Source organism: Mercenaria mercenaria, chromosome 1, assembly GCF_021730395.1.
Source record: "Mercenaria mercenaria strain notata chromosome 1, MADL_Memer_1, whole genome shotgun sequence".
Lineage (NCBI taxonomy): Eukaryota > Metazoa > Mollusca > Bivalvia > Venerida > Veneridae > Mercenaria > Mercenaria mercenaria.
This window is the reverse complement of record NC_069361.1, coordinates 69,840,734-69,868,373: the sequence shown is the minus strand read 5'-3', so window position 1 is coordinate 69,868,373 and position 27,640 is coordinate 69,840,734. Positions and strand designations below refer to the sequence as shown.

Sequence of the window (27,640 nt, the reverse complement as noted above, 5' to 3'; positions counted from 1 at the left end):
TCAAATACTTTTTGAGCTTGGTGCACCACAAGGTGAAAATGTGCTTTTTTGACTATTTCAGGGGCCATAACTCTAGAAATAGGGAGCAGAGACAGACGAAAAATAGGAGGTGCACACGTTCATATCATGTTAAAGACTTATGCAGCAGAGACAGACGAAAAATAGGAGGTGCACACGTTCATATCATGTTAAAGACTTATGCAATATTTCATCAATTTTTATTAAATACTTTTTGAGGTAGGTGCATCACATTTTTTTTTCCTACACACATACACACAAACAGATGGACGTACAGATGCATTGACAACACTAGACTAAAATTGTGGGGGCACAAAAACACATATTTTGACAAAGTAACAAGCATGGAAATCAAGAACTGATCAAAATATTTACATGTTTAAGAATAAAGTCATGAAAACCAATGACAAAAATATGACTACATCTGACTAGAATTATATGAATAAAAGAAACAGAAAAAATATCACATTTTATAATTGATTTAAACTTCTTTTGTTTTCAACATATATAAGGCACTTACTGTAGCTGATACCATGCTATTCACATAAATCTGGTCCAGAATTTCAAACTATATAAAAACCATCATTTTTCCGCCAAAACTGGTGCTATTTTATTCACAAATCATGAAATTCAGTTAAGTGGAATTCCACTTGTACTGGTATTCCAAATACAAATTCCAGTGGAATTCCACCTGTACTGGTATTTCAAATTCAAATTCCAGTGGAGTTCCACCTCTACTGGTATTTCAAATTCCAGTTCCAGTGGTATATTTGGCAATTCCACTGGTATTCCAGTAACATAGCAGATTCCAGTGGAATTTATGTAGCATTCCACTGGAATTCCATTGATTTTTTCACTAGGGAGAGCTCTAGATAAGCTGCGTATTTACGCAATTAAATGCACAAAACCCAGCTGAATTCATACAGTGTGCGTACTGAAACACAAGTCAAACTAGAAAATGCTTTTGTAAAAAAGCGCATGTCTCCCCCAATGCAAAGTCCTATAGGCAAGAAGTCAATAGGGGTCAGGAGCAAAAATCAACGAGACACTGATGGTTGGCTGCAATAGGGATCATCTACTTGGCATGTCCAGTCATCCCGCTAAATTTCAACACTCTTGGCCTAGTGGTTCTCAAGTCACTGTTCAGGCTCCTGTGACCTTGACCTTTGATCAAGTGACCTCAAAATAAATAGGGGTCATCTACTCTGCATGTCCAATCATCCTATTAAGTTTCAACATTGTAGGTCAAGTGGTTCTCAAGTTATTTCCAAAAAATGATTTTACATGAACAGGCCACTGTGACCTTGACCTTTAACAGACTGACCCCAAAATCAATAGGGGTCATCTACTCTGCATGTTCAATCATCCTATGAAGTTTTAACATTCTGGGTCGAGAGGTTCTCAAGTTATTGATTGGAAATGGTTTTCCATGTTCAGGCCCCTGTGGCCTTGACCTTTAACAGAGTGACCCTAAAATCGTTAGGGGTCATCTACTCTGCATGACCAATCATCCTATGAAGTTTCATCATTCTGGGTCAAGTGGTTCTCAAGTTATTGACCGGAAATGGTTTTCAATATTCAGGCCCCTGTGACCTTGACCTTTAATGGAGTGACCCCAAAATCGATAGGGGTCATTTACTTTGCATGTACAATCATCCTATGAAGTTTCAACATTCTGGGTCAAGTGGTTCTCTAGTTATTGATCGGAAATGGTTTTCCATGTTCAGGCCCCTGTGACCTTGACCTTCGATGGAGTGACCCCAAAATCAATAGGGGTCAATTACTCTTTATGATCAATCATCCTATGACGTTTCAACATTCTGGGTCAAGTGGTTCTCTAGTTATTGATTGGAAATGGTTTTCAATGTTCAGGCTCCTGTGACCTTGACCTTTGACGGAGTGACCCCAAAATCAATAGGGATCATCTACTCTTCATGACCAATCATCCTATGAAGTTTCATCATTCGGGGTCAAGTGGTTCTCTAGTTATTGATCGGAAATGGTTTTCAATGTTCAGGCCCCTGTGACCTTGACCTTTGACGGAGTGACCCCAAAATCAATAGGGGTCATCTACTCTTCATGATCAATCATCCTATGAAGTTTCAACATTCTGGGTCAAGTGGTTCTCTAGTTATTGATCGGAAATGGTTTTCAATGTTCAGGCCCCTGTGACCTTGACCTTTGACGGAGTGACCCCAAAAACAATAGGGGTCGTCTACTCCAGCAGCCCTACAATCCTATGAAGTTTGAAGGTTCTAGGTCAAATGGTTCTCCAGTTATTGCTCGGAAATGAAGTGTGACGTACGGACGGACAGACAGACGGACGGACGGACAGGGCAAAAACAATATGTCTCCTGGGGGAGACATAATTCCCAATACCCAATTCGTAAAAAATCGCTTGCGTATCGCATTTTCTTTATTAGAACGGGTACGAGACTTTAACGCTAGATTTGGCTGACTGGTTATACGTTACCGCAGAACAGGTTGCAATTTATGGGAAAAATCACAGGACCATTCAGTCTGCTGATCGGTGTTATTTGGACGCTTTGTAAACAAATTTACGCCGATAAATGTAAAAGAGAACGCAGAAAAAACATTGCTGCAGCACAAACAACTAAATTAGTTGGATATTTTGCTGTTCAACAAGGACCATTATCTGTTTGTGACGATGTAGTGTCACCAATACTGGATGACATCTTTTGGGAGAATGCATATTGCAGAGACCACATCATTCATGAACTGATCTCCGACTGCATTAAAAGTGAACAAGAGGGCCATGATGACCCTAAATCGCTCATCTGTTATCATTGCACTTGAGGATAAGAAGGTCCTCAGAAAAAATATCTAAGTCTAAAGGACAGGAACAACAAAGAAAAGAAATTTAACCAAAAAGAAAAAAAAAATCTCACAAGGTACAGATATGTCAAAATACACCTAAAAATTGGAGGTACCATCCATGTTGTACCACAGAAAAGTAGTCTCGGTTTTTCCCTACGGCCAATAATAAAAAAGTTACTAGAAATAAGCTATTTATATTAAAGTAAAAGGGAAGTAATTAAAAAGAAAATTATTGTAAGTGATCAAAAGAAGGATCTGCAAAATAAATCTGTTGACATAAATGGAATTTCAGATCAGTATCTTCATGAGTTACGGAGATATACCCATTTTAATTTGAAACAAGAGCTCGTCGAACACGAAATGCCCCCCTTGATGCATTCAGTAATTGCACTTAGGAAAAGAAATTATATGCTCACTGTAAACAAAAGTTCTACCATTCTGGTTTAATCTGACCTTGACCTTTAACCTATTAACCTAACAAGAGATTACAGAGTGATCTTGGCACCATCCACTGAGCCATTTTTGAATGTTCCAAATTTCAAGACTAGCTCAAGGTCAAAATCAATGTATAATTTCATTTCGGTACAAAACAATGTGTATGCAGTCCAAATTTGAAAGCTGTGGCTTGAGAAATGTGAAAGCAGGTCACTAGATCAATTTCAAGGTCAAAGTTCATTTCGGTAGACAGAACTATGCATGTGCTTCAAATTTGAAGGCTGTAGCTTGAGAAATGTGGAAGTAGGTAATAGGTAAAAATCAAGATCAAATTTTATTTCGGAACACAAAACTATGCAAGTGGTCCAAATTTGAAGCCTATACCTTCAGAAATGTGAAAGTAGGTCACTAGGTCAATCTCAAGGTCAAAGTTCATTTCAGTACACAAAACTATGCTTGTGGTTCAAATTTGAAGGCTGTAGCTTGAGAAATGTGAAAGTAGGTCACTAGGTCAATAACAAGGTCAAAAATATTTTTCGGTACGCAAACCTGTGCATGTGGTCCAAATTTGAAGGCTGTAGCTACAGAAATGTGAAAGTAGGTCACTAGGTCAAGATCAAGGTCAACTCATGTCAAGGTTCATCTTGCCACTCAAAACCATACATGTGGTCCAAATTTGAATGATGTAAGTTATGGACATGAAGGTTCTAAGTTTTTCCTTATATAAGTCTATATGAACCATATGACCCCTGGGGCAGGGCCATATTTGACCCTAGAGGGATAATTTGAACAAACTTGGTAGAGAACAACTAAATGATGCTACATTACAAAATATCAAAGCCATAGTCTTTGTGGTTTGGACAAGAAGATTTTCAAAGTTTTTTCCTATATACGTCTATGTAAACCATGTGAGCGGAGCCATATTTGACCCTAGGGGGATAATTTGAACAATCTTAGTAGAGGACCACTAGATGAGGTCATATACAAAATATCAAAGCCCTAGGCCCTGTGGTTTTGGACAAGAGGTTTTTCAAAGTTTTTTCCTATATAAGTCTATATAAACCATGTGACCCCCCGGGGTGGGGCCATATTTGACCCCAAGGAAATGATCTGAACAATCTTGGTAGAGGACCACTAGATTTTGCTACATACCAAATATCAAAGCCCTAGGCCCTATGGTTTTGGACAAGAAGATCAGAAACCGTTTTAACTGTTCCTGGCCAATGTGACCTTCACCTTTGACCTAATGACCCCAAAATCAATAGGGGTCATCTGCTGGTCATGGCCAACCTAACTATCAACTTTCCTGACACTAGGCCCAAGCGTTCTAAAGTTATTGCCTGGAAACCATTTTACAGCTCCTGGTCACTGTGACCTTGACCTTCGACATACTGACCTCAAAATCAATAGGGGTCATCTGCTGGTCATGACCAACCTCCCTATCAACTTTTGTGACCCTAGGCCTAAGCGTTCTTGAGTTATCATCCGGAAACCGTTTTACTGTTCAGGGTCACTGTGACCTTGACCTTTAACATACTGATCTCAAAATCAATAGGGGTCATCTGCTGGTCATTACCAACACTCCTATCAAATTTCCTGATCCTAGGCCCAAGTGTTTTTGAGTTATCATCCGGATACCGTTTTACTATTCATGGTCACTGTCACCTTGACCTTTGACATACAGACCTCAAAATCAATAGGGGTCATCTGCTGGTGATGATCAACCTCCCTATCAACTTTCATGATCCTAGGCCCAAGCGTTCTTGAGTTATCATCCGGAAACGGATTGGTCTACATTCCGACCGACCGACCGACCTACCGACCGACATCTGCAAAACAATATACCCCTCCTTCTTCGAAGGGGGGCATAATAAAGGGAGGTAATTTGACATAAAATCAGCCCATAGTTATCTACCCTGATTGGCTCAGTCCAACTAATAACAATAATGAAATTTCAAATAAGTCCTATAAGTACTTACTAATATAAATCCATTTTGACTACAATCAGGGGAGGTAATCAGATATAAAATAACTCTGGAACCTACGATTGGATCTGTTTGTCATGGAATCCAAGATTTATTGTTGCTGAAAATATTTTGGAAGTTTGTATCAAATAAAACCATAAATGAAGTTTCTATATGGCTGCAAAAGCCAAAATAGCCAATTTTGGACATTTAAGGGGCCATAACTCTGGAACCCATGATGGAATCTGGCCAGTTCAAGAAAGGCTTCAAGATCTTGTGGTGATACAAGTTGTGTGGAAGTTTGGTTAAAATCAAATTGTAAATGAAGTTGCTATTGTGCAGACAAGGTCAAAATAGCTAATTTTGGCCCTTTCAGGGGCCATAACTCTGGAACCCATTATGGGATCTGGCCGGTTCAACAAAGTAACTGAGATCTTATGGCAGCACAAGTTTTGTGCAAGTCTGATTAAATTCAAATCATAAATGAAGCTGCTATTGTGCAGACAAGGTCGAAATAGCTAATTCTGACCCTTTTAGGGGCCATAACTCTAGACCCTATGATGGAATCTAGCCAGTTCAAGAAAGGAACCAAGATCTTATAGTGATACAAGTTGTCTGCAAGTTTGGTTAAAATCAAATCATAAATGAAGCTGCTATTGTGCAGACAAGGTCAAAATAGCTAATTGTGGCCCTTTCAGGGGCCATAACTCTGGAACCCATAATGGGATCTGGCTGGTTCAACAAAAGGAACCAAGATCTTATGGTGATACAAGTTGTGTGCAAGATTGATTAAATTCAAATCATAAATGAAGCTGCTATTGTGCAGACAAGGTCAAAATAGCTAATTTTATGAAATACTGGAAAATAGCAGTGAGATATAAATCCATATCACTCACTGTGCCGAACTTCTTTTTTTCCGGATAAATTATCTCCCTTGAAATATATTCTTTAATTACCTCCCTTTGCTGCCTTTAAAATTACTGGATTATACCAATACTCAAGCCATACACGAGTCATGCACTGCTAGACAATCCTATATAGAACTGGCTAGCTATATAATTAAATTTGCAAAAGAAATAATGTTACCTTTGTCAGTCTGGTTGCTATATGATGTAGCTACAGATATGTGTTTCCTCTACTTTTTTCCATTGGTTCACTATCATGTGGTAGATTTTACTGGCGACAGCACATTTAGTTGGTTGTTGTCTTAGTTAATTATCACAAGACATCAACTCAACCTTACATAATATGCCAGCATTTTCGTCGAAGTACTTTCCCACTCCAACTCCAAGCCCAGCCAGTTGTGTTCCAACTTCCATCCATTCTGTTATGCTATGCAGCTCCTAGTCTAGATCAATATTTCTTGCTATTTCTATTGAATCCATTATGATATTTAATTCTGCAGCTTGATTTTCCAAGGACTTACGTATATTCCTCAGTTGTTTAGATTTTTCATGTTGTTTTTTAATCTGACCTTCAGCGTGTGTTTTGGTAAACAAAGCAAGCTTCCGGTTATTCAACGAACTGACAGATTGACCCGAAAAGTTTTAAATATGCTTCTACTTGCCAATGTCTCTGTTAGCCGCGGACTGTGTATTTTTACACAAAATATTTAAATGCAGTTTTTGTTTTTAAAAACAAAATGGCGTCGTGTTGATTTAATGAACCTAATCACCAATATTCGATATTAATGTGCCTAAGTGGCCATGGTAATTTAGCAGATGTATCATATGTAACACGGTAGCTTAAATAAATCCGAATTTCGTCATGAAATATTTGATTTATATGAACATTTATGCACGTAATAAACAGAAAATTCGTTGATCTTCACAAACTAGCATAAAATAAAAAGAAAATTTGTTTGTTTGCAGTGAGATATCGAAATATATCATCACCGATAAGGGAGACAATTCTGATATTTTCACTCAGGCTGGCGGAGCCTGAGTGAAAATATCAGAATTGTCTCCCTTATCGGTGATGATATATTTCGATATCTCACTGCAAACAAACAAATATCCTCTATATACACACTGTTAAAAGTGTTCAAGTGTTTGGTGATACATTCAAAATCATCATTATTTAATAAATCAGCTAAATAAATGATCAGCTTAGTTGATTACATCACTTGCACAAGTGATTTGTCCACATGTATCAGATAAATGAGCCGAGTTGAGAATATATATTTCAACATCCGGAAATAACGACTTATATGTCATACAAGGGCATTCATGATAAAACATGAATTTGTGTAGTAAGTGTTCAGTTAAATTAATACGCTGGAATAAGCATCAACTGCAATCACATAAATTGGTGATACATTTAAATTCATCACTATTAAATCAGCTAAATAAATGATCAGCTCAGTTGATTTAATCTCTTAAACAAGTGATTTGTCCAAATCAGGTAAATGAGCCAAGTTCAGAATATCTCAACATCTCAAAGAAATGGTCATTATTAAATCAGCTAAATAAATGATCAGCTTAAGACAAGTGATTTGTCCAAATCAGATAAATGCGACGAGTTCAGAATATTTCAACATCAGAAAGTAACTACTAAAAAATAATATTATGGTAAAATTGGTACACAAAGGGTTGTTCATTATCAATACATGTATACTCACTTTTAACAAGAGCTGTCTCCATAGGATGACACATGCCCCCGATGGCACTTTAAATGAATAGTTATGGCCGATGTTAGAGTTTAGGACCTTTGACCTACGGAGCTGGGTCTTGCGCGCGACACCTCATCTTACTGTGTCACACATTCATGCGTAGTTATTTTAAAATCCATGCATGAATGACAAAAATATGGACCGGACACGCCCATCAATGCACTATCATGAAAAATGATCTTTAACGTCTAAGTGTGACCTTGACCTTTGAGCTACGGACCTGGGTCTTGCGCGCGACACGTCGTCTTACTGTGGTACACATTCATGCCAAGTTATTTGAAAATCCATCCATCGATGACAAAGATATGGACCGGACACGCCCATCAATGCACTATCCTTTAATGTCTAAGTGTGACCTTGACCTTTGAGCTACGGGCCTGGGTCTTGCGCACGACACATTGTCTTACTGTGGTACACATTCATGCCAAGTTATTTGAAAATCCAACCATCGATGACAAAGATATGGACCGGACACGCCCATCAATGCACTATCCTTTAATGTTTAAGTGTGACCTTGACCTTTGAGCTACGGTATTCGTTATCATCAAAATTAAATCAGCTAAATAGATGATCAACTTAGTTGACTTAATCAGTTAAATGAGTGATATAATGAGTAGCTGGCAATATGCAGAAAAGCTTTATATGAAATCTATATTTTTTTGAAAAAAAAAAAAAAACAACAGCAGTTATCATGGTTTTGGTTATCTGTCCAACCTTATTTTTTCTTGCCGAATACAAAATGCAAGAAAGAATTCTTACAACCTCTGCATTTGCACATAATGAATCTTTGTAGAGCAACATAACTTGCAGCATAACTAGTCACATATATTTCATCAAGCTTAAATTACTAGTCAACTATTGCATCAAACTTATATAATTTACTTTATACATTTAACTGAAACACATTTCAATTCCATTCACATTTAATTTTTAGATGGCTGATTCTTTTTTTTTACTAACCAGTACCTACCAGCTATTACTTGCATTTTCTGCTTAAGGTTTGAGAAAATCCTCTTTGGTTTCACCCCGACTGGGGCTTAAACTAATTATCAGGAGGCGATGTCCACTCAACAAGGATTACAGATTATCACAAACAAGTTGCAGATGAACTCGAAACCTCAGCTTAAAGTGAAATCTTTCACAAATTGTATACATAGATTATAAATTCGATCACTTTAATCTTTTCATATTTTCAAATAATTCAAAGTCATCCGTATTCCATATTGGCTGAAAATCACAAATCAACTTCATTTGAGCATGCAATACTGGTATAGCACATAATTTGTTATGCAGCAGTTTTAAGTTAAATTGAAATGTCAACAGATTTAATTCATATACTGAAAATCTTTCAATTCATGATTTGTCTGTCTATTTACTGAATGCCCTGAAAATAAATTTTCTATTATGTTCCACCACCATACTAGCTCTAATACTGATCAAAGAGCTATAAAATTATTTTATTTTTATTATCTCTTTGTACTGAATTCGATAATGAAAACTTAATATTACACAAAATTTCTACTAAGTTTCAATGAGCAACAGAAGCTGAAGCCAACATCTCTATTGTAACAGTCTCAGGAAAAATGTGCAGCCTTGACCGGGATTCGAACCTCAGACCTTCGGCTCACCATGCCAATGCTCTACCAATTGAGCTACCGAGGCCACTCGATACGAGAACCGCTACACACCTCCCCTCTTATTGCCAGTGTTTGCCGCAGACTGTTAACCGAATTCAGATGCACACCCCAGCCAAACTGCTTCGCCCTGCATGCAAGGGTGAGCATCCTGGACGAGCCCCCAAATGTTTACAACAGTCTCAGGAAAAATGTGCAGCCACGACCGGGATTCGAACCTCGGACCTTCGGCTTATTGTGCCAACGCTCTACCAATTGAGCTAACGAGGCCACCCGATACGAGAACCGCTACACAATATTGAACTATATCACAATTTCATATTTAAAAAAAAATAATATCCCCAATTCCTGTATCTTCGTGCCTTCCTATATCTTCGTGCCTCTGTCATTTACACGCGCTCCTAGTTCTTGCAAAAGCTCTGACGTCACTAAATTGTGTTAACATAATAAGCACATGGTATTTTCGTAAACAAAGAAGGCAAAATGCATAAAAAACATGTAGTTTGCCTTTAATCCACATTAATTAAATATCTATCATTAAAAATGTGTAGTTTCTTACAAAGAAACCAAGTACAATGCAATTATTTTTAAAATATCCAAATTTTCATTTCCAAAACTTATGAAAGTTTCATTCCAAGGTCATTGCCAATTCTCCTAACCTAATTTCATCGAAGGGGAAAATTTCCATGCTTGAATGACATAAGCGACCCAAATAACGCACGTGGCACGATGATATAGGAAAATGGCAGCCATGACTCTGGTTGCTCACATGGTGGAAACATCTTGAGATTTCACAATGACTGTTTAGGATATCCAAACAAAAAAGTTTGCATGATAAAGATAAAAGGTTTATCTTTAATATCATATATACATTTTTGAATGTATTTTGCCTAACTTTGGGATTTAAATGGGGGAATACGTAGGGCGCACGAAGATACAGGAAAAGGGCATAATCAGGTAACTTATAAGATAAGTTAGCCTGTTTGCATCTATTTTCGCGGTACTAACAAAACAAATGAAAAATCGAATAAAAGAAAAACTTACCTTTATTTTATTTTGTTTTCAATTTATTCCTCTAAGTCTAGTATATGTTTTTCATTTTCAAAAAACTGATTTATTTAGCTGATTGACATATTGCGCCATTGTGTTTCAAGGTCGGTGACCTTCATTTGTGCCAAGGGAGTTAATTGTATTGTCGCGGTACCAAATCCTCTACCATACTGTTTACTATGTTTATGAGCAACGAACAAATCAACACTGAATTTTTTTAAACAAGTTCCTCTAGCACACTTTTGAATCATCCAATGTGAAAAATAACAAACAGTAACATGTTCATTCACACAAACATTCATACACCAGTTTTTTTTATATTTTATTCCTCAAGGGTACAATGAGGACATCTAAAAATAGATGCCCTTCTAAGTACCTTTACTGCAGTGCAGTACTTCAAATGGACCCAGTGTGGGCAAAAATCACATTTGCCCCATTTCACAAATGTAATACTGGTGCATCCTTTTAATTCAGTTGGAGACAACATATTACATACACAACACTTATCACCATCATCGACTTCAAAGTCAGAATCACTCTCATCAGTAAAAATTGGTGTCTCAAGGTTGATTGGACCTCCAGATTTTGATGTACCAGATGTACTTGGTTGTGGAGATTTTTGTTTCTTAACCTTTGATTGGCCATCATTTTTGCATTTTGTACTTTTCTTAGTTTCGTTGACTGGCTTGTTCTTCCTTGAAGAGGTCTGATTCTGAAGAATACCCATATTTGTTTCATTAGACAAATTTCCACAAATGTATGGTGGCTTAAAATGCTTCTTTGGCCTTTGTTTAACTGATGTGATAGTTTTACTGTCAAAAAAAGACGAAGATACATGTAATGGTACACCTTTTGCAGCCGACTGTGAAGAGTTAGACTCACGGTTATCACCAGAATTTTCAGGTTCTCTGATAACTTCTGGTGCTTCGACTTCATCGTTTACAGCACAAGTTGCTGACTGATCTTTTGGATATATAGATGCAGGTGCAGCATCCTCCACTGAAATACATCTGTCGTCAAACGGATAAATACCAGACTTTCTAAATGCAGATATGATATTTTCCGGACAAAATGCTTTCAAGTAGGGTCTGGAAGTTAAATGAGCCACTTCATATTTGGTAATAGAAATACCAGGATTCTTCTGTAGGTATTGCTGGCATTCTGAATAGTAATAGGACTTCAACGGTCCGAATACACCAACATCAAGGGGTTGGGTAAGGTGACTCGTATGTGGCGGCAATACGAACAGTACAACATTTCGCTTCTTAGCCCATTCTGTCAGTGTCAATGATATGTGGGACCTATGACCATCATAAAGGATCAAGGTTGCAGGTGTATCAATAGAAGTATTCAGAGAAGCGTGCTTTGCAAGATGTTCTATGACATACGTTTCAAAAATTTCTGAATTTGACCACCCGCTGTCTGACATTGCACCATCTGCGCCTTGTGGTGCGCCTTCAATGAACTTCTCATTCCAGCGTTTGCCCGGAAATACATAGAAGGGCGGTACAAAGTTACCCAGCGCATTTGCTCCACCTATTATTGTTACATTAGATGATTTAGGGGATGTCACTGCTTGCGGTTTCGTCTCCCTACCACATACAATATTTGGTGGTGTATGCTGTGTGCTGATACCAGTTTCATCTATATTAAAGATTCTTTCTGGGTGATTAAGAAGACCATTGTCACTCAAAATACCCCTAAGTTCATTGAAATAATTATCAATCTTTTCTTGAGATGCACCTTTGGCCCTTGGCCTTGATAAGTCTAGCTTCTGGGGCTGCACATTTTTCAGATCAGGATGCCTTCTTAAGAATGCATAGAACCAAACAGTACTTAAACCATCTTTAGCCTTAACCTCTTAGCTCAGTCTTACTGAACAGTGTTTCAGGGCCCATCTTACAGTCAAGAGTTACATTATTTCTGGTTCTGTCTCTTAAAGTGGATTCAGGTACACAGTATACTTTTGACGCTCTATAGACTGACATGCCTGACAAAGTTGCATCAAAAGCTCTTTTCAGATTTTCCCTGTCGTAAGGCTTTCTATCTCTTGAAGAGCGTTTGCCCTAGAAAATAAAAAAAAAAATACTTTTTAATTTAAGGATATGGTATGGTATAGGTTTTTGAAAATCATGTCAACAGTTTTTGACAGCAGACGCACGCAAATTTCAACCAAAAATATGGAGTAAATACAACACAATCAATGAGGTTATTGGAAGATATAGTGTTATTTTGATATAATTTCATTGTTTTTTATGAAACATTTACCCAAAGGCGATTCATCTTGCAGTTTTGTCCAGAAAAATAACCGGCGTGAAAACTAGGTCACGTATGTTTACTGTAGGTGGCGCTGCAACTCGTTGAGGTCACGAAAACAAAATACCGCGCGCGACACCGGATGTAACACGAAAATAGCGAAATAGCAGCAAACAGTATATGGGCAAAGTTCGATCATCCGAACCCTTCAACGGGGATAACAGCAAGCTATCTGTAGTCATCTCCCTTTAAAAAAATTTATTTAAAACTAAATCACTCACATGCGTCATCGAGATCAATTCTGATGATAAAATCACTCGAACAAGTATTTTTTTCAAACTGACCCTAAGATTTTCAAGCCACTGCGCGTAAGGGTTTTTACCCCGCGCGCAGTGAATTTTCTTTCCATTTTTGCAAAGTTAAAACATTGAACTCACTGGGAAAACCTCTACCAGTTGGCTCAAAACTTCAGAAGCATTTGAAAAATGTCAATGAAAATCGCTAAAAATACCGAAAAATACTCACTTTTTGCTATGATTTCCTTCGATTTCTCCGAAGTGCCACTTCTCTCCGCCATGTTTCTACTCTCGTTAATTCTCACGATACTTTGATGACGCAAAATAGCGCGGAATTCAAAAATAGTCACGTTTGATGAGCGAATTTGGGATGACTTGAGATTTAGTTATCAGCCGCAAATAATCACTTGGTTAAGTGATTTTTGTGATCACTTGTTTAAGTAACTCCCCTGACTGCTTATTCAGTACTTCAAGATCTGGGCAGTTGAAAGACAAAAGTAGTTACTGACCAACACGGAAGCGTACTAATAAACAGGTGGCCACACTGCCATGCCGTTCTGACCGTTTATGGAACCACACCCTCAAATACCTAGTTAATATCTTCCGGATACTATGTTACATAGTGCCGATTCGAGACTGCTGTCTCTATCTACATGTATATACAGATAGATCTAGTTCAATATCATTTGAATGAGTAAAAACACTTCATGAATAAATATGTTTTCTAACACAAAAAGCATGTAGAGACAGTTCAACTACCAATACTTATTACATACTTAAAATTAAATTATCTTACTTTTTTAGGTTTTCCAGATCTATAATTAGCTACCAAATATTCATTTATAACTGACCTTGTGCTAAAAATAGTCTATTTTGAACATGAACAGTAATGCACTGGTGATTCTCATTTCACCTGTTAAAGGTATATACCCATGTTTTTTTTGTATTTTGTCGCATACAGAATACTTATGATCATTTACAATTTATCATATGAACATGATTTTAAATATTTAAAGCGAGTTTAGTTTGTCAATAAAAAACAGATTTAACCGTAAATACCACATGTATTTTTTTAGCTGAGATGCGTCATAGGGCTAGTAGTAGCATTGGAAAAAAAATACAATACTGGACACTGTGCTACCTTTTATCAAACTAATTTCTCAAAACAAAAATACTACGTGTAATTCAATATTACGCAGTACAAAAAAAAAAAAAGAAGAGACAAACAGAAACAAAAAGAAGCTAGGTATAAAATGAATGAACATCCCTGTTTTCTATTTAATTCAATGTTAAAAGTAGTGGTGTGTTGGAAGAATAATTTATCAGTGGTGCATAAACGTAGGTCATATACTTTTAGAGCGATTGTGTTATTCTGTAAACATTACTGCCCTCAATATTTTGACAGTTGACATACCTCAAAATCAAGGGATGTCAGATTACGAAAGATCCACGTTTTGCCCTTTAATTCAGTTACCAAGCAAAGAAAAAACAAACGAAGGAATTGGTCGAAGAATAAATTTATAATTCCTGTATGTAAAACTAGTCTTTTTTAGTTAAAAATGCGAAAAGCGAAAGAAAAGACTTGTTTACAGGACTGTTTCATTTTTAAATGGTGCTATGCATTGAAACTTTTTACAGACTTGTCTTTTTATAAAATCCAAACCTATAAATATGCAGGACAGAATTTCAGTCTTAGACAATAAATGTTATTACATTGTAAAAAAGTATCATATCTGTACCCTTTTCAAAATATAATGTTATAACATTATAAAAAGTATCATATTTGTACCTTTTTCAAAATATAATGTCTACATATTAATACAATAGTTTCATGAATATGAGCAGTATAAATTATGTTTTAGTCTCATAAAAATATATCATTGTTATATGCTTGTTGACACATAACTCGTGTCATGGAACATTTAATAGTATATGTTTATGTTATAGTTCATATATGCACAATTTAATAAAATACTTTTCACTTTTTGTTTGTTTCCACATAAATTTCTCTTTTCATATAGTCGGTATAGCACTTAGAAATATTTTCACATGTAGGTATATTAAATAGTTTAATAAGTTTATACAAAATACACAGTTCATGTCATGATCAGTTCATGTTCTGATTTACACAGTTAGTATCTTCCAGAGCCAGAGGCATTCGCTCGGCGTTCTGGCCAGGGTGCACTTAACCACCATCCAAAATTTTTGTACTGTACTTGTTGTACAATGTCAAAGTGGTTCTTGTAGAATATCTTCCCATTCCTGAACCAAGCAGACTTCACAAGATCTGGTTTTTTGTATTTAACTGATTGGAATGCTTGGTAATTTTGGGATGTCATGTCATCCATAATGGAAATTGCTTTCGGGAACAGTGGGCGATTTCTCATTATTTTGTCTTTGGTCAGCCTGGACATGAATTGGACAATAATAGACCTAGGCCTATCACCTGACTTGGGCGGTTTGCCCGGCATCCGATGGCTAATACATATGTCCTCTCGTTTTAATTTAATCCCTGGAATATGCGAGTTGATCTTCTTGATAACGATGTCGGTGGTCTGTTCCGCGTTTTCATGTACAAGTTCATCAGCTTTTTTATTTTCATCAGCAGACTTTTGCGCGGCTTTTGCATAAGTTTTTGCTTTTTCATCTGTTCCTCTATTTTCAGTTTCATTTCTTTTTTCATCATTTTCAGTGTCGTTTTCTATATTTTTATATATGATTTTGGGGAATTTTTCCTCAGGTATACCGGTGATACGTATGTTGTTTATTCGACTGTACTGTTCGTGATTATTAAGAAACTCGTCGGTTTTGCGCTCACTGTATATCATGTCATTTCTCAGTTTCACTTGTTCAGCTTTTAATGTGTCCATGTTTTGTTGCATTTTTTTTCATATCTATCTTTAATTGCTCGTTCTCTTTATCCTTATCAAAGTTTTCTTTCTCTAAAATCTCTATACGTTTTATCACTGATTCCAACAGCTCATCTTTCATTTGTTTGATGTTGTCTTTGATTAATGTTTTTAATGTTGGATCATTTTTTGTCATAACGTTCGTCAGTTTTTCATTTATTTCTTTCAACTGTTTGTATATATCTTTCATTGCATTGTCTTCTTGTTTCAATTCATTTTGATGTGTGTTTGGTTTCTTTTGTGGTTGTTTTGTAGGTGTTGTATTTATGCTGGTGTCAGACTCACTCAAACTACTCAGTTCACTGTGGTTTCTTTTTGGTTTTCTGTTTTCACTATCTGCCATTTTAACAAGTTTTTACCTCAGTTTTTAATGACATATGGCAAATGCAGGCTCTGTTTATCAGATAACTAAAACTTCATGTATATAATCCAGTAAATCTATATGTATGTACCTGATATAATCCACAGCTATTTATAGTCTACTTATAGCCTTATAAATCCAATACACTTGACCACTGGTCACCCATCACTGACCTTTTCAAAACAGAAGTTTTTTACATGCTTTTATTCATTATTCCTTTCACTAAAACACAGGTTTTCTTATACCAAAAGTTCCAGAAATTATTCCTTTATCACTAGACACAAGGTCTTAATTCCAAAACTTTCAAAAATCACCATAAATTACTGTTTTTTTGAGAGCTGATAATTTTGCATACACACTCCCAAGGGACATCACTCCTATTTTTTACAGTTATCTTGCATATTAAGCCTTTTGATAAATAACAAAATAGTGTTTTTTCTGTCTTAGGCCCGTATAATAATATCATGTATCTGATAAACTTACAAAAGCTGAAAGAAAAGTTACGACCAGGTTACCCTAAACAAACAAGCTTTAATTTTATGCGAAACAACCCTTTCAATATTTAACTAAAACTGTAATTTGCCAGTATTTTACTCTCTAGCACACATGTCTTCAAAATGTCTTAGTACACAGGATTGGCTTGATGCATTTATATCTGACTTTGTATGTATTATTGTAGTTACATTGATGAGTTTCCTCCAACTTAATTATGAAGCATATTGCATAATTAAACCCAAGTACCAGTTTTCTTGACCATTTCCATTTGACAGGATTAGCAATGTCAATGTATGCTATAAATGCCTGTCTACAACCTGCTTGATATAATGTTATTTAATTTTGCTACATACGTGAACATCTCTCAGTGGGTTGCTTTCATTATGTCTAATTGCTTAAGAAAATATATTCTCTGGCTTCGTTTTGATATTACTTTGCAAGGTAGAACAACCTATCCTTCCAGCTGTCATGTGTGCTTCTTGAATCTTTTAAAACGGCATAACCATAAGTAAAGATATCCTATGCCTTGCAAACGTATTGAGACAGTATCACAAGATAATGCATTATAAAGAATGTTTACTTATCTTTAAGTCTACGTTCTTGGACGTGTCTTTTCCTGTTAGATTTTTGTCTTTGTTTTTATGCCAAAATGACGGCTTGCTGCGGAATTAGTCAGCATGCACCAGAACTGTTTGGAACAGCCAAACGAAGCTACAGCTTACAACTAGCAAACTGTTTTACTATAGAAAATACCAGTGTGTTCCTCGTAAGATTATCCACTTGTGGTTTTGTTTTTATGCATCTGCGGCAAACAAATGTGTACCCATCTGCGGCAAACAAATGTGTACCATGTCGCACGCATACCAGTTAGTGCACCATATGTTGTGACTTCAAACTTTTAGAACAATACAAGTCATGTTATAAACAAAGGTATCAAGCTGTAAGTCAGTAAATGGTGCCAGATACTATTCTAGTTCCAAAAGGAAATGGACAGCATGAAAACATCTAAATTACATGATGTTCACATTTCTAATATTTATATACGAAAATAGAAAAAGTGGAAACTCCACAGGTCGCTCAACACAACAAAAACGAAAATGTTGCAGGTTCGGTTTAATTGAGTCTGTTCATGGACGGTAGTTAAAATGCATGCTACCGTCTACGCCCTCTAGCCCCGGGTTGAGCAGAACTCAACATTTACACATGCTAAAAGTACAAATTTTTTTTTAGAGAAATCCGCTGATGTGTTCATACGGCGGTGCACATGGAACGAAGCCATGTTTGCGAAGAGTCATTAAGGTATGAACATACTAAATAGCTGGCCTTCTTTATTCTAGATAAAATTGACAAATTTCAAATGGCTACAGCACAGATCAGGACCCGTTTTAAATGTCTGTAGCTTACATTTTTACATTTTTAAAGAATATTGTCAGTGATGAAAAAAACATCAAAAGAAAATTGGGGCTCATGTACTTCATTCAAACAAACCAACTACAATATCAACTAAGATGATACCCAAAATTGTATGACCTACATTTCCATAACAAATCTGTCTTGCTATCCTAGTATTGCGAAAATGCTTCCTCTATGTCAAGCATAGATCTATTATGTGATTTCCGAAAAAAATGTAAAAAGGAAGGAAAAAAGCTCTACAAAGCAATGTAGGAGAACTTTTTGAATGCGCCACTTGCGACTACCATAATTTTTTTTCCGCGCCAGTTTTCTATCTAGTTTCTGTATACTTTAATTGTGATTCTTGCATTGCTTAATTCTGTTGAATCTGGAATGAACAGTTATGACACTTGACTTTCATTACTATGTAATCTTCATAGAACCTATCAAATGCCTATGCAATAACACATTCATGTAAATATAAATTTGTCAAACAAACGCATTTGAGAAGTACTGGAAAACCTATTACAACTCTGAGATATCTATTGAATGGGTGTAAATATAAGTTTCTTTTGTTTTATGGGTATTGGGATGAGTCATTTGATTTGAAAACGTGATTATTTCATATACTGTTATGTAACATAAAAAAAGGTCCATTGAAAGGCCACTCTTTTTTATATAAATCTATTGCCCTAATAAATCCAGATACCTCATGGACCTAAACATGTGAATATTTTTACTTTTTTGATATTTTATATATAAGATCCACGAATTCTGTTTCTTTACTTATGTTAAGTTCAATAATATGATATTGTAACGAATGAAATAATAATTTGACCTTAAAAATGTGATTTTAACAATTTTAACAATTTTCCTTTGAAGGACCTCGTATTATTTTTCTTGAGTCATGTATATTGAATGCGAATAAAATCTAATTGTATAAATTTTGTTTCACGGGTTATAATTGGTTAAGGTAATGAATTAACATTTTTGAAATTGTTCTAAATATATTTAATTGAAATAAATGAAAGATAGTTTCCCTTTGGATCCTCATGTTTTGGTCTATTCAAGCCAACAAATCGTATATGTAGCCCATTTCTGATCCAGTATACTTAATTATACTTAAATACAAAGTTTCATGCTTTCTTCATAAGAAACATCTTTTCACACGCAGTTTTGAAATTAAACATACAATAAAATCTGATTATCTCCCATTTTAGTATGTATTTTGAAAATAAGAGTATTTTGTGGTAAACTTTGTATATTTGTCAATACCAAATGGTTGTTTGTCAATGCTAGTGATATGTTATCCATGTTTAAATCATATGAAACATTACTTTGTAGATAAATTTAAATTTAAAGAAAAAAAATTGTCAAGACATTTTTACCTCCCTTTTTTAAAATGATTATAAAGAAGGTTCCAGGGCAGATATAGCGTGTCTCCTCCTCTTGTAGGATTTGGGATACCCTAAAGTAATTACAGCCGTGAATTACTTGATCAATGACCACTAAGTTTGTTGTGTGCGAGGTCGTAACCTGTTAGCGCATCAAATCACTAGTACATTAGGATCCCACCATATATCTAGCACAAAAATGACTTACCAGCTTTGAAGGGGTGAAGAAGTCAGGCAAAAAGTAACTGATTAAAATCAAACACTTCCGTGAAATATCCATTTTACATGTTAATTAAAAAACAAGTTCCGGAAAATGTCCACTATTCACTTTTAATGTCCCCTACTGTCATAGTCTGCTATCATCTCTATAAACTTCTCAAAACACTTTACCAGTAACACAAAGACATTTTTGGACCGAGTTTAAATCGGGTCAGTGTGTACAGCCAGTGTTTCTTAATTGCCGTATTTACTCAACTGAAAGTGGTAACGGATTTACTTTGTTGTTGGATTTAACAACTTATGTTAGCGTACATACTGTGGAAATAGCGGACTTGACATTTTTCAGGCATAGAAAACAACATAGATCTTTTTCAAAATTTTAGTGTTTTTTTTTTGTATTTTGGTGCAGAAATAAACGCCCCCTTGGTGCAAAATGTATCACCCCCTCCCCCGGGGCGCTTAAACGGGTGATACGGAATGTCAATAAGGTAGAATGATCTTGTCATTGCGTCCTATCCTAGGGTTCCACATATTTAAAACAGACATTGCAACCAAAATGTTACAAGATGATCATTATATATTGATATAGATGTGCCATACAAGGAACTTTTGCTATGCTTTAACTTGTGCCATATCTTACTCGCTATGGGACAGAAACCTGAACGTTTGTTAGATAAACTGCTCGCCGTTACATGACTGAAATACTGTCGAAAAACGGCGTTAAACACAAAATAAACAAACAAACAAATTAGATGCATAAAATATAAGGTTTTTATGCAACCATTTTAACCTATAAATTAACTTTTTATGACACGCACCTTATGTTTACAAATTACCTAATTTGCATATTGACAGAGGCGTGCGGTATTGCATTTACCTTGCGGAATCTGCCGTTACAGAAACTTCTGATAATATAAGGCAGACGTTCTTTAGTAAAAATAAAATGGTAGTGTTAGTTAAAAAGAAATAACAATCACCTTTCATTAGATAACCCACCAACAACAACGAAGCCAATGTCGCTGTCAAAAGTTCCCATATTTACTGCACGGTGCTATGTTAAAATATTGTTAGTGTGAGATAAGCGATATGCATTTCACTTTTGCCCTCGATTTGTTCCTGCTGTCGTTGAATGGAAGACCAAAAGACACGAACAATCACTAACATTTCTGAAATCATTTGGAAGGCTTAACGCCATTGTATCAATTCTAATAATATATGTTATACATACCTTTGTTCTCCTTTGTGATTCCACTTGAAGAGAGATCTTTGCAATTTTGCAATTCACGTTACTGTTCTCCGAGGTGACTCGTATGGGTAAAAATTGGAGCAATTTTCAAATTCACAAAATATGTGTCACACTTGGCATGAAACGCTCTGAGGTTAATTGTGTCTATTAACGTAACAAACGGACAGAATAATGAAAGAATTGACAACGAAATCCAGCTTTTGTTTCAAATGTAAATATATTAGCAAGAGACTTTCTAACCAAAGATCCACGATATGCTGCACTTATCAGCAACGCTTGTTATGAGATAGATGCTGAAAAATAGATAACAGGTAGTAATGAAACTGACATAAAATAAAATTAAAATGCATAATATTCTACCTGAATACATAAAGTGTTAGAAGCAAGTGAAAACATAGTTAACGAAAAACAGCATATCCAATATGTTAGTGAAATGCAAAACAAACTGATCAAGAGAATCGAAGTAATAAACAATATCAGTTTGGCTACTAGACTTTCTTTATTTCTTTTTTATTTTACAATCTTAGCATATTTACTTTTAGTAGTTCTGATTACATCTACACGCAAGAGATTAACTTCAACGTTTTGTAGCCTACATACAAAATGTAAGCTCTGGGAAATGCGTATCACCATTTCATTTTAAGAGCATTGTTCGTGTTTAACTCCCTGGGGCCGATATCGTAACATACCTGCTGCGGCGGGATAAGAATTACCACCTGACGTCGAAGAACATTATCTAATCTTATCACTAGCATACAGTCAGTTGAAATCATGCAGGGAAACATTATTAACTTGGGTGTAAAATTTAAATATACTTACAAAATATTCGAAGTTTGAACAAATAGTTTTATATCCAATTTCGTCCTTAGCTCATATCCAAATAGAACAAAATTTTCACTTCAAAGTATTCACAATTTTAACACACCTACTGCGTTTAATAGCTATTTGAACACTAAATCCCAATAAATAGAAATGCATCATTAACACTGAATATTTACATCAGCATTTACATAAATTTACACCCGTTTTTGTGTGAATATCAGTGATTTATTTTGATGTATAATCTAATTCTAAACATGTACACAAATGTTGTATGTCACGCGCTGAGACAGTTAAGTTGTAATATTTACATCCATCTTTGAATAATTATTAAATTTACAAACATGCGTTTATTTACATATACTTTTTTGTATTTGATGAAACATGCTTTGTTGTGTTATTTTTATCCATTTGTATCGTATGTGATGTAAGTGTACCAATATTTCAGCCTTTTAAAACATTTTCCGACCATTCATTTAATGGAATCGCATCGTCGGAATCATCATCCGACGGAACTGATATTTCAGAATCAGCATGATAATAAATAAATATTTTCTTCATTTTAAAAAAGATCTCTGGCCGACGACATTATTTTACTCTTTTGAAATACAATATGAACGAAACACAGCGGAGGTCGTCTTTTTATTTCATTTATATTACCGCATAGTTACAGACATTTATTTAAACAAGGGAACTAATTATTAGCACAACTAGTAATTATTACATCAAAGAAATAATACCCAGTATGCAAAGTAATTTTGCTTTTGTCAAGATTATCAAAAATTAACAAGTACTTATCGCAATCATCATGATCTCGGTGCCGTGACTATACTCGTCAATCGCCGTCCTGGGGAGTCCTGATAACGCGCATATAGTCGCATATCGACGCTACAGTGGTAGAAAATATAACGCCTATAGTCGCATTTCGACCCCAGGGAGTTAAAAACCTTAAATGAAACGTAACGTTGAAATTATGATTCTGTACATTTATGTGGAGCCTCCATGGCTGAGTGGTTAATGTCGTTGACTTCGAATGACTTGACCCTCACTAATGAGAATAGAGCTTTGCTCGGGGCGTTCATTTTTTTATGTGAGGAAGGCATCCAGCTGCCTCTGGTTTTTTTCAAATGCCCGCCCGTGATGGAATAATGTACGGAGTGGCACCTTGGGTCTTCCGCCACCATCAAAAGAAGGAAAGTCACACTATGACTTATAATTATAACGGTGTGACGTTCAATCCAACAACAAAAGTAAATTGATGTAAATTTACCATTGTTATCTAGAACGAAATCATGTTTCCTTAAAAATAGTGAACCCGTTAAGATAGATAGAAAGTTCTGTGCATTTACATATTCTTGAATGATACTTTGGATTTCGTAGGTTGTCACTAACGCTTACACGAATATATATTTTTCTGTATCAGACGGGGAATGCAAAAAATGACATAAGAAAAATAAGAAATCACCTTGCAGTTGCCGATTGTCAATACGGGCTCCCAATTTTCTGGAAGCATGTGCAGTGAAATAAGTTACTGTTCGACTTTTCGACTTTGTGTCAATTTCGGGATCGGTGATATTGTTTCGCATCACACCACAAGCAAGGGAATTAATCTGATACGTCAATTACCTAGATTATGTATTTTGAAATTTCCATCGCTTTAAAACAGACCCTGAGTTGTGATCTTGACTTTGAGCCGACATGACCAAGTTCTGTAATTATTTTGTTTATCAACTTTTGGCCTAACACATATGAAAATGATAAAAGGATCTCAGTAAATTTTAAGAAGTCTGCAAAGTTACACAAAGTCAAAATGTTAGACAAAATTGAACCTGTTTCATTCAGAGTTATATGGGATGAAATGATGGAGATCAGCACTAAACTTCTCAGTATATGGGAGAAATTTCCTTTGTAAAATTTGAGACAAAGTTTGGTTTTTGATGCAAGACTTTTATCTGACAGTAGGGAAGCAATCCCAGTTTTCAATCAAAATAATGAAATGTCCTGTTCTTCTAAGAGTCAAGAAAGATCTATGATTGATTCTGTGGTCCTATCAGCACATATAGTTGACTCTAAAGCTCAACCTTCCCTGATTTCAGGTGACGTATAAGTTCCCGAAGGCGCTGCTAGTCATGGATCAGCCACATCAACTGAAATTAATAGTAAAGAATTTGAACATTATGATTCAAGTGATGTACACCAGCTAGAAAAACAAATCTACCATACAAAAGACAATATTTGATGTCAAGAGGTTTAAAAGAATTTTACAAATTAAATGGAAAATAAGCCTATGTACACGTTGCTTGTTGATGTTTTGGATAAATATGTAGCTAACTTTATCATGTCATGCAAAACACAAAAGGTGAAGACTATGAACCTACAAGTCTTAGAAATAGGTTAAAGAGCTTGGACAGGGAACTGATAATCTAATCCACAGGAAATTAAACGGAATGGAAACTGTCATTCATCCATCCATCCAGATTTAGCTCAAATTTGTGAAAAAAAAACGGTTTTGAGGCACTTTTTTCCCAAGATTATTTACGTCTGGCCACAAATATTCATGCGTTAAAAATATCGTATATGTACCTTTTTCGTTAGACTAGCTCATAGACTATGATATATCTTTTTACATTTTTATGATTGAATGTAGTGAACTGAGCCAGTCTATATCCTATGTCCAATATCATAATTTCAACATCAGTCCTGTGTGAAAATCTTTAAAATAGACTCGCTTTTGTCTCTATGAAATTGAATTTGTCAAAAAGGGGAAAAATATAGAAATATAGTTATTATCAGTCTAGTGGCTAGTCTACTTTTTCGTGTCTGTTTTGCATGACCGTATGTACACTCAACAAAATTTCTAATTTATTTGGTCAGTTTATATTTTATTACTATTTTGTTGATAATGCATGTATTCACACGAAATTTCACATACCGACATTTGAATAGGTACTGCAGCTAGTTATTGATTTATTTTTGGCGACTCACAGCCAAAGTAACCGCATTAGGCGTTTTGACTAACATTGCATTTTTTGCACGTGCAGGGCATGTGCACCAACATGCACGTATTCGTTTACACTTTTGGCATTACTGACGAAAGTCCTCTTAGAAAAACACATATCATGGTGAAATTGACACAAAAGCAACACGATCAAGCTGTCAAAATATTGCTAGCCGGGACACATTTACGACACGTGTGTAATTATTTTTGCAATTTCAAAAGAATTTTGATACAATTTGTTTATAGCTGTTACTTTGATGGTTATTTCCATTTTTAACCTTATTTCCGTTTACAAGAACCTTCAATCGTTGATTATCTATCATCCGCGCTCTTTTGGCAAAATTTAACCCAAGGACAATTCATTGAAATGACCGATTTTGAGTTTTGTTGTAAAATTCCTACAGCCCGGGCGCGTTGCCCTTGTGTCAATTTCACAATAAAATGTGTTTTTTTTTCTAGTAGGACTTTCGTCAGTAATGCCAAAAATATGTTCACTAACAAGTGCATATTGGTGTGCATGCTCTGCATGTGCAAAATATGCAATATTGGTTAAAACGCCTAATGCGGTTACGCTGGTCGTGAGTCGGCGAAAAATAAATCAATAATCAACTGCAGTATCTATTCAAATGTCGGTATGTGAAATTTCGTGTAAATACATACATTAATAACGAAATAGTAATATAATATAAACTGACCAATTAGGAATTTTGTTAAGTGTATAAAATAACCTGCAACAATTCTCTAGGCGCTTGAGAAATTAATCTTCTGCAATTTATGCACAAGACAATAAGACTGCATATTTGAAATTCGCAGAAAATACAAGCCGGTTTAAAATTAATGAAACAATCGGTGAATACAGAACCGCAGAAATAGATCCCATCAACGTGAGAAGACAGACACCACAAAAGTAAGGTACGCTGAAATTTAATACCACCACATTTTTTGAAAAAAAAATCTGTATATTAAGCCCACAGAAGAAAGAACTTATACGATATACGTCTGTTTAGGTCAGTCATTTGTGAATAATATGGTACCGGTAGGACAAGGTGCCCTGAACCGGTGTTTTACTCGTTTTCATCATCATCATCATAGAAACAACGGATTTATCACGCTTAAAATGTCACACGATAAAGTGCTAAGAATATACAATATATTCGCTCAACACTTCCCTGGAATTTGTCAAAAAAGAATTTATTATCACTTTTTCTCCGCACTGGTATCAGCGCATAAAACATTAACCAACATACGAAACTGGCCCCTGCCACTTAAGTGTGGGGTCATTTTTTGCCCTCAAATTTTATGTCATGAAACTAATATTTTAATTTTTTCTCAGCAGTAATATAGTTAGCAGACTGAAGATGTTATTACTCGCAGACTGATCAAACCCAGCTTAGGGAACTATATGATTGCGCTTTTTTCGACCGTCATTTCGTTTTCAGGTCCGTCCGCCTTGTCCATATTTCATTCATCATGGGATTTCAATATTACTTGGCACAAATTACTCAATAATAAGACAATGTGTCATGCACATCTTTCAAACTCCTAACTTTAAATGGCCAAGATCACACTTGGCAGTATAATGCTAACATGGCATGAACAGGATCGGTTTCGTGCCCGGTCGACAGCTCTGCCGTCCATCAAGGGATAACAATATTACGATAATCAGACGACTTGTCATTTTAATTAAACAGAACCTATTTCATGTTCAATGTCAAAGATGGAATTCAAAAGTTTTTTTGCTTTCAATAACTTTGTAATATTACTTGGTACAAATGTTTCCCATAGGGTGTGATGCAACACCCTTATCCCTAACTCAGAGGTCAAGGTCACAGTCATAAAACAAACGTCATTGACCTGATATCAGAATTAAGCTTTTTTCTAAACAGATTATGTAATCTTAACAAATTTCCTTGAATATGGTTGTCTCTACTTTTACCACACATACAATAGCACTGAATGACGTGATTGTGAAACGTTCATGATGACATCACAAAATTTACATGGATCCATTCTTGGAAGGTTTACAATACACACAATACACTGTTTGATATACTTATTCTTGATTTATGCCAAATTTAAGGCATGCACATTTTATTAAGTTTAAGTCTAGGATTCACTTCAGTGAGATTTTTCTAGTTAGAAAAATGTTTTTCTAAGTGTTTGTGTAAATTATTATTCTCGGTTCAGTTAATTAAAATTCATGCATCAGTGTAAAGGAACATGTATCATAAGGCACAATTTTAGCCCCAAATTTCGAAGAAAAAGAAAGTAAAAATGCATCTCGATATGGATTATTTGAAAGAAAAAGGCTTAATCTTACATTTTTTGAAAATAAAATGTATTAGTTTTGCGTTAAAAGTCATGATCCATGGTCTAGTTTCATGTCATCAACACAGATTTTGTACATTTTTAGATGTTTTCATGCCCTTTATCAGCAAAGTACGATACGAGCGCAGGGGAGAACAATTTTAGTTTTTGGATGTGTTGAGGATTACAAAAACACGGTGAATAATACATGAAAGAAAATTGTTCTAAGGTGCGCTCGTAGTAAATTTTGAACAAATACGGTATTTTTTCCAAACATTTTTACTCTAAAAATAGCCATATAAAGGGACAAAACTCTTGCTTTACTTGAATAGCTTGGT

At 35.5% G+C, this 27,640-nt stretch overlaps 2 protein-coding genes across 5 annotated transcripts in view; both read right to left on the bottom strand.

The window, feature by feature from the left end:
• Window positions 1–27,640, bottom strand: part of LOC123534519 (carnosine synthase 1-like) — an 83,018-nt gene that overhangs the window by 49,605 nt on the left and 5,773 nt on the right. For 2 of the 4 annotated variants that reach the window (XM_045316830.2, XM_045316808.2), the window contains exons 2-3: window positions 23,463–24,144; window positions 21,161–21,471 (exon numbers count right to left, since the gene is read on the bottom strand). The gene's annotated coding sequence lies outside the window, so the exon portion shown is untranslated. Of the gene's footprint in view, window positions 1–10,604; window positions 10,752–13,391; window positions 13,531–21,160; window positions 21,472–23,462; window positions 24,145–27,640 lie in introns of those variants that run through there. The other 2 variants (XM_045316816.2, XM_045316823.2) reach the window with 2 other exon arrangements.
• LOC128559893 (uncharacterized) lies at window positions 10,933–13,443 on the bottom strand. The gene is made up of 3 exons (XM_053552909.1): window positions 13,378–13,443; window positions 12,597–12,676; window positions 10,933–12,418 (listed from the first exon to the last, which is right to left on the bottom strand). Exons 1-3 carry the CDS (start codon window positions 13,441–13,443, stop codon window positions 10,933–10,935), a joined length of 1,632 nt encoding a protein of 543 aa, XP_053408884.1.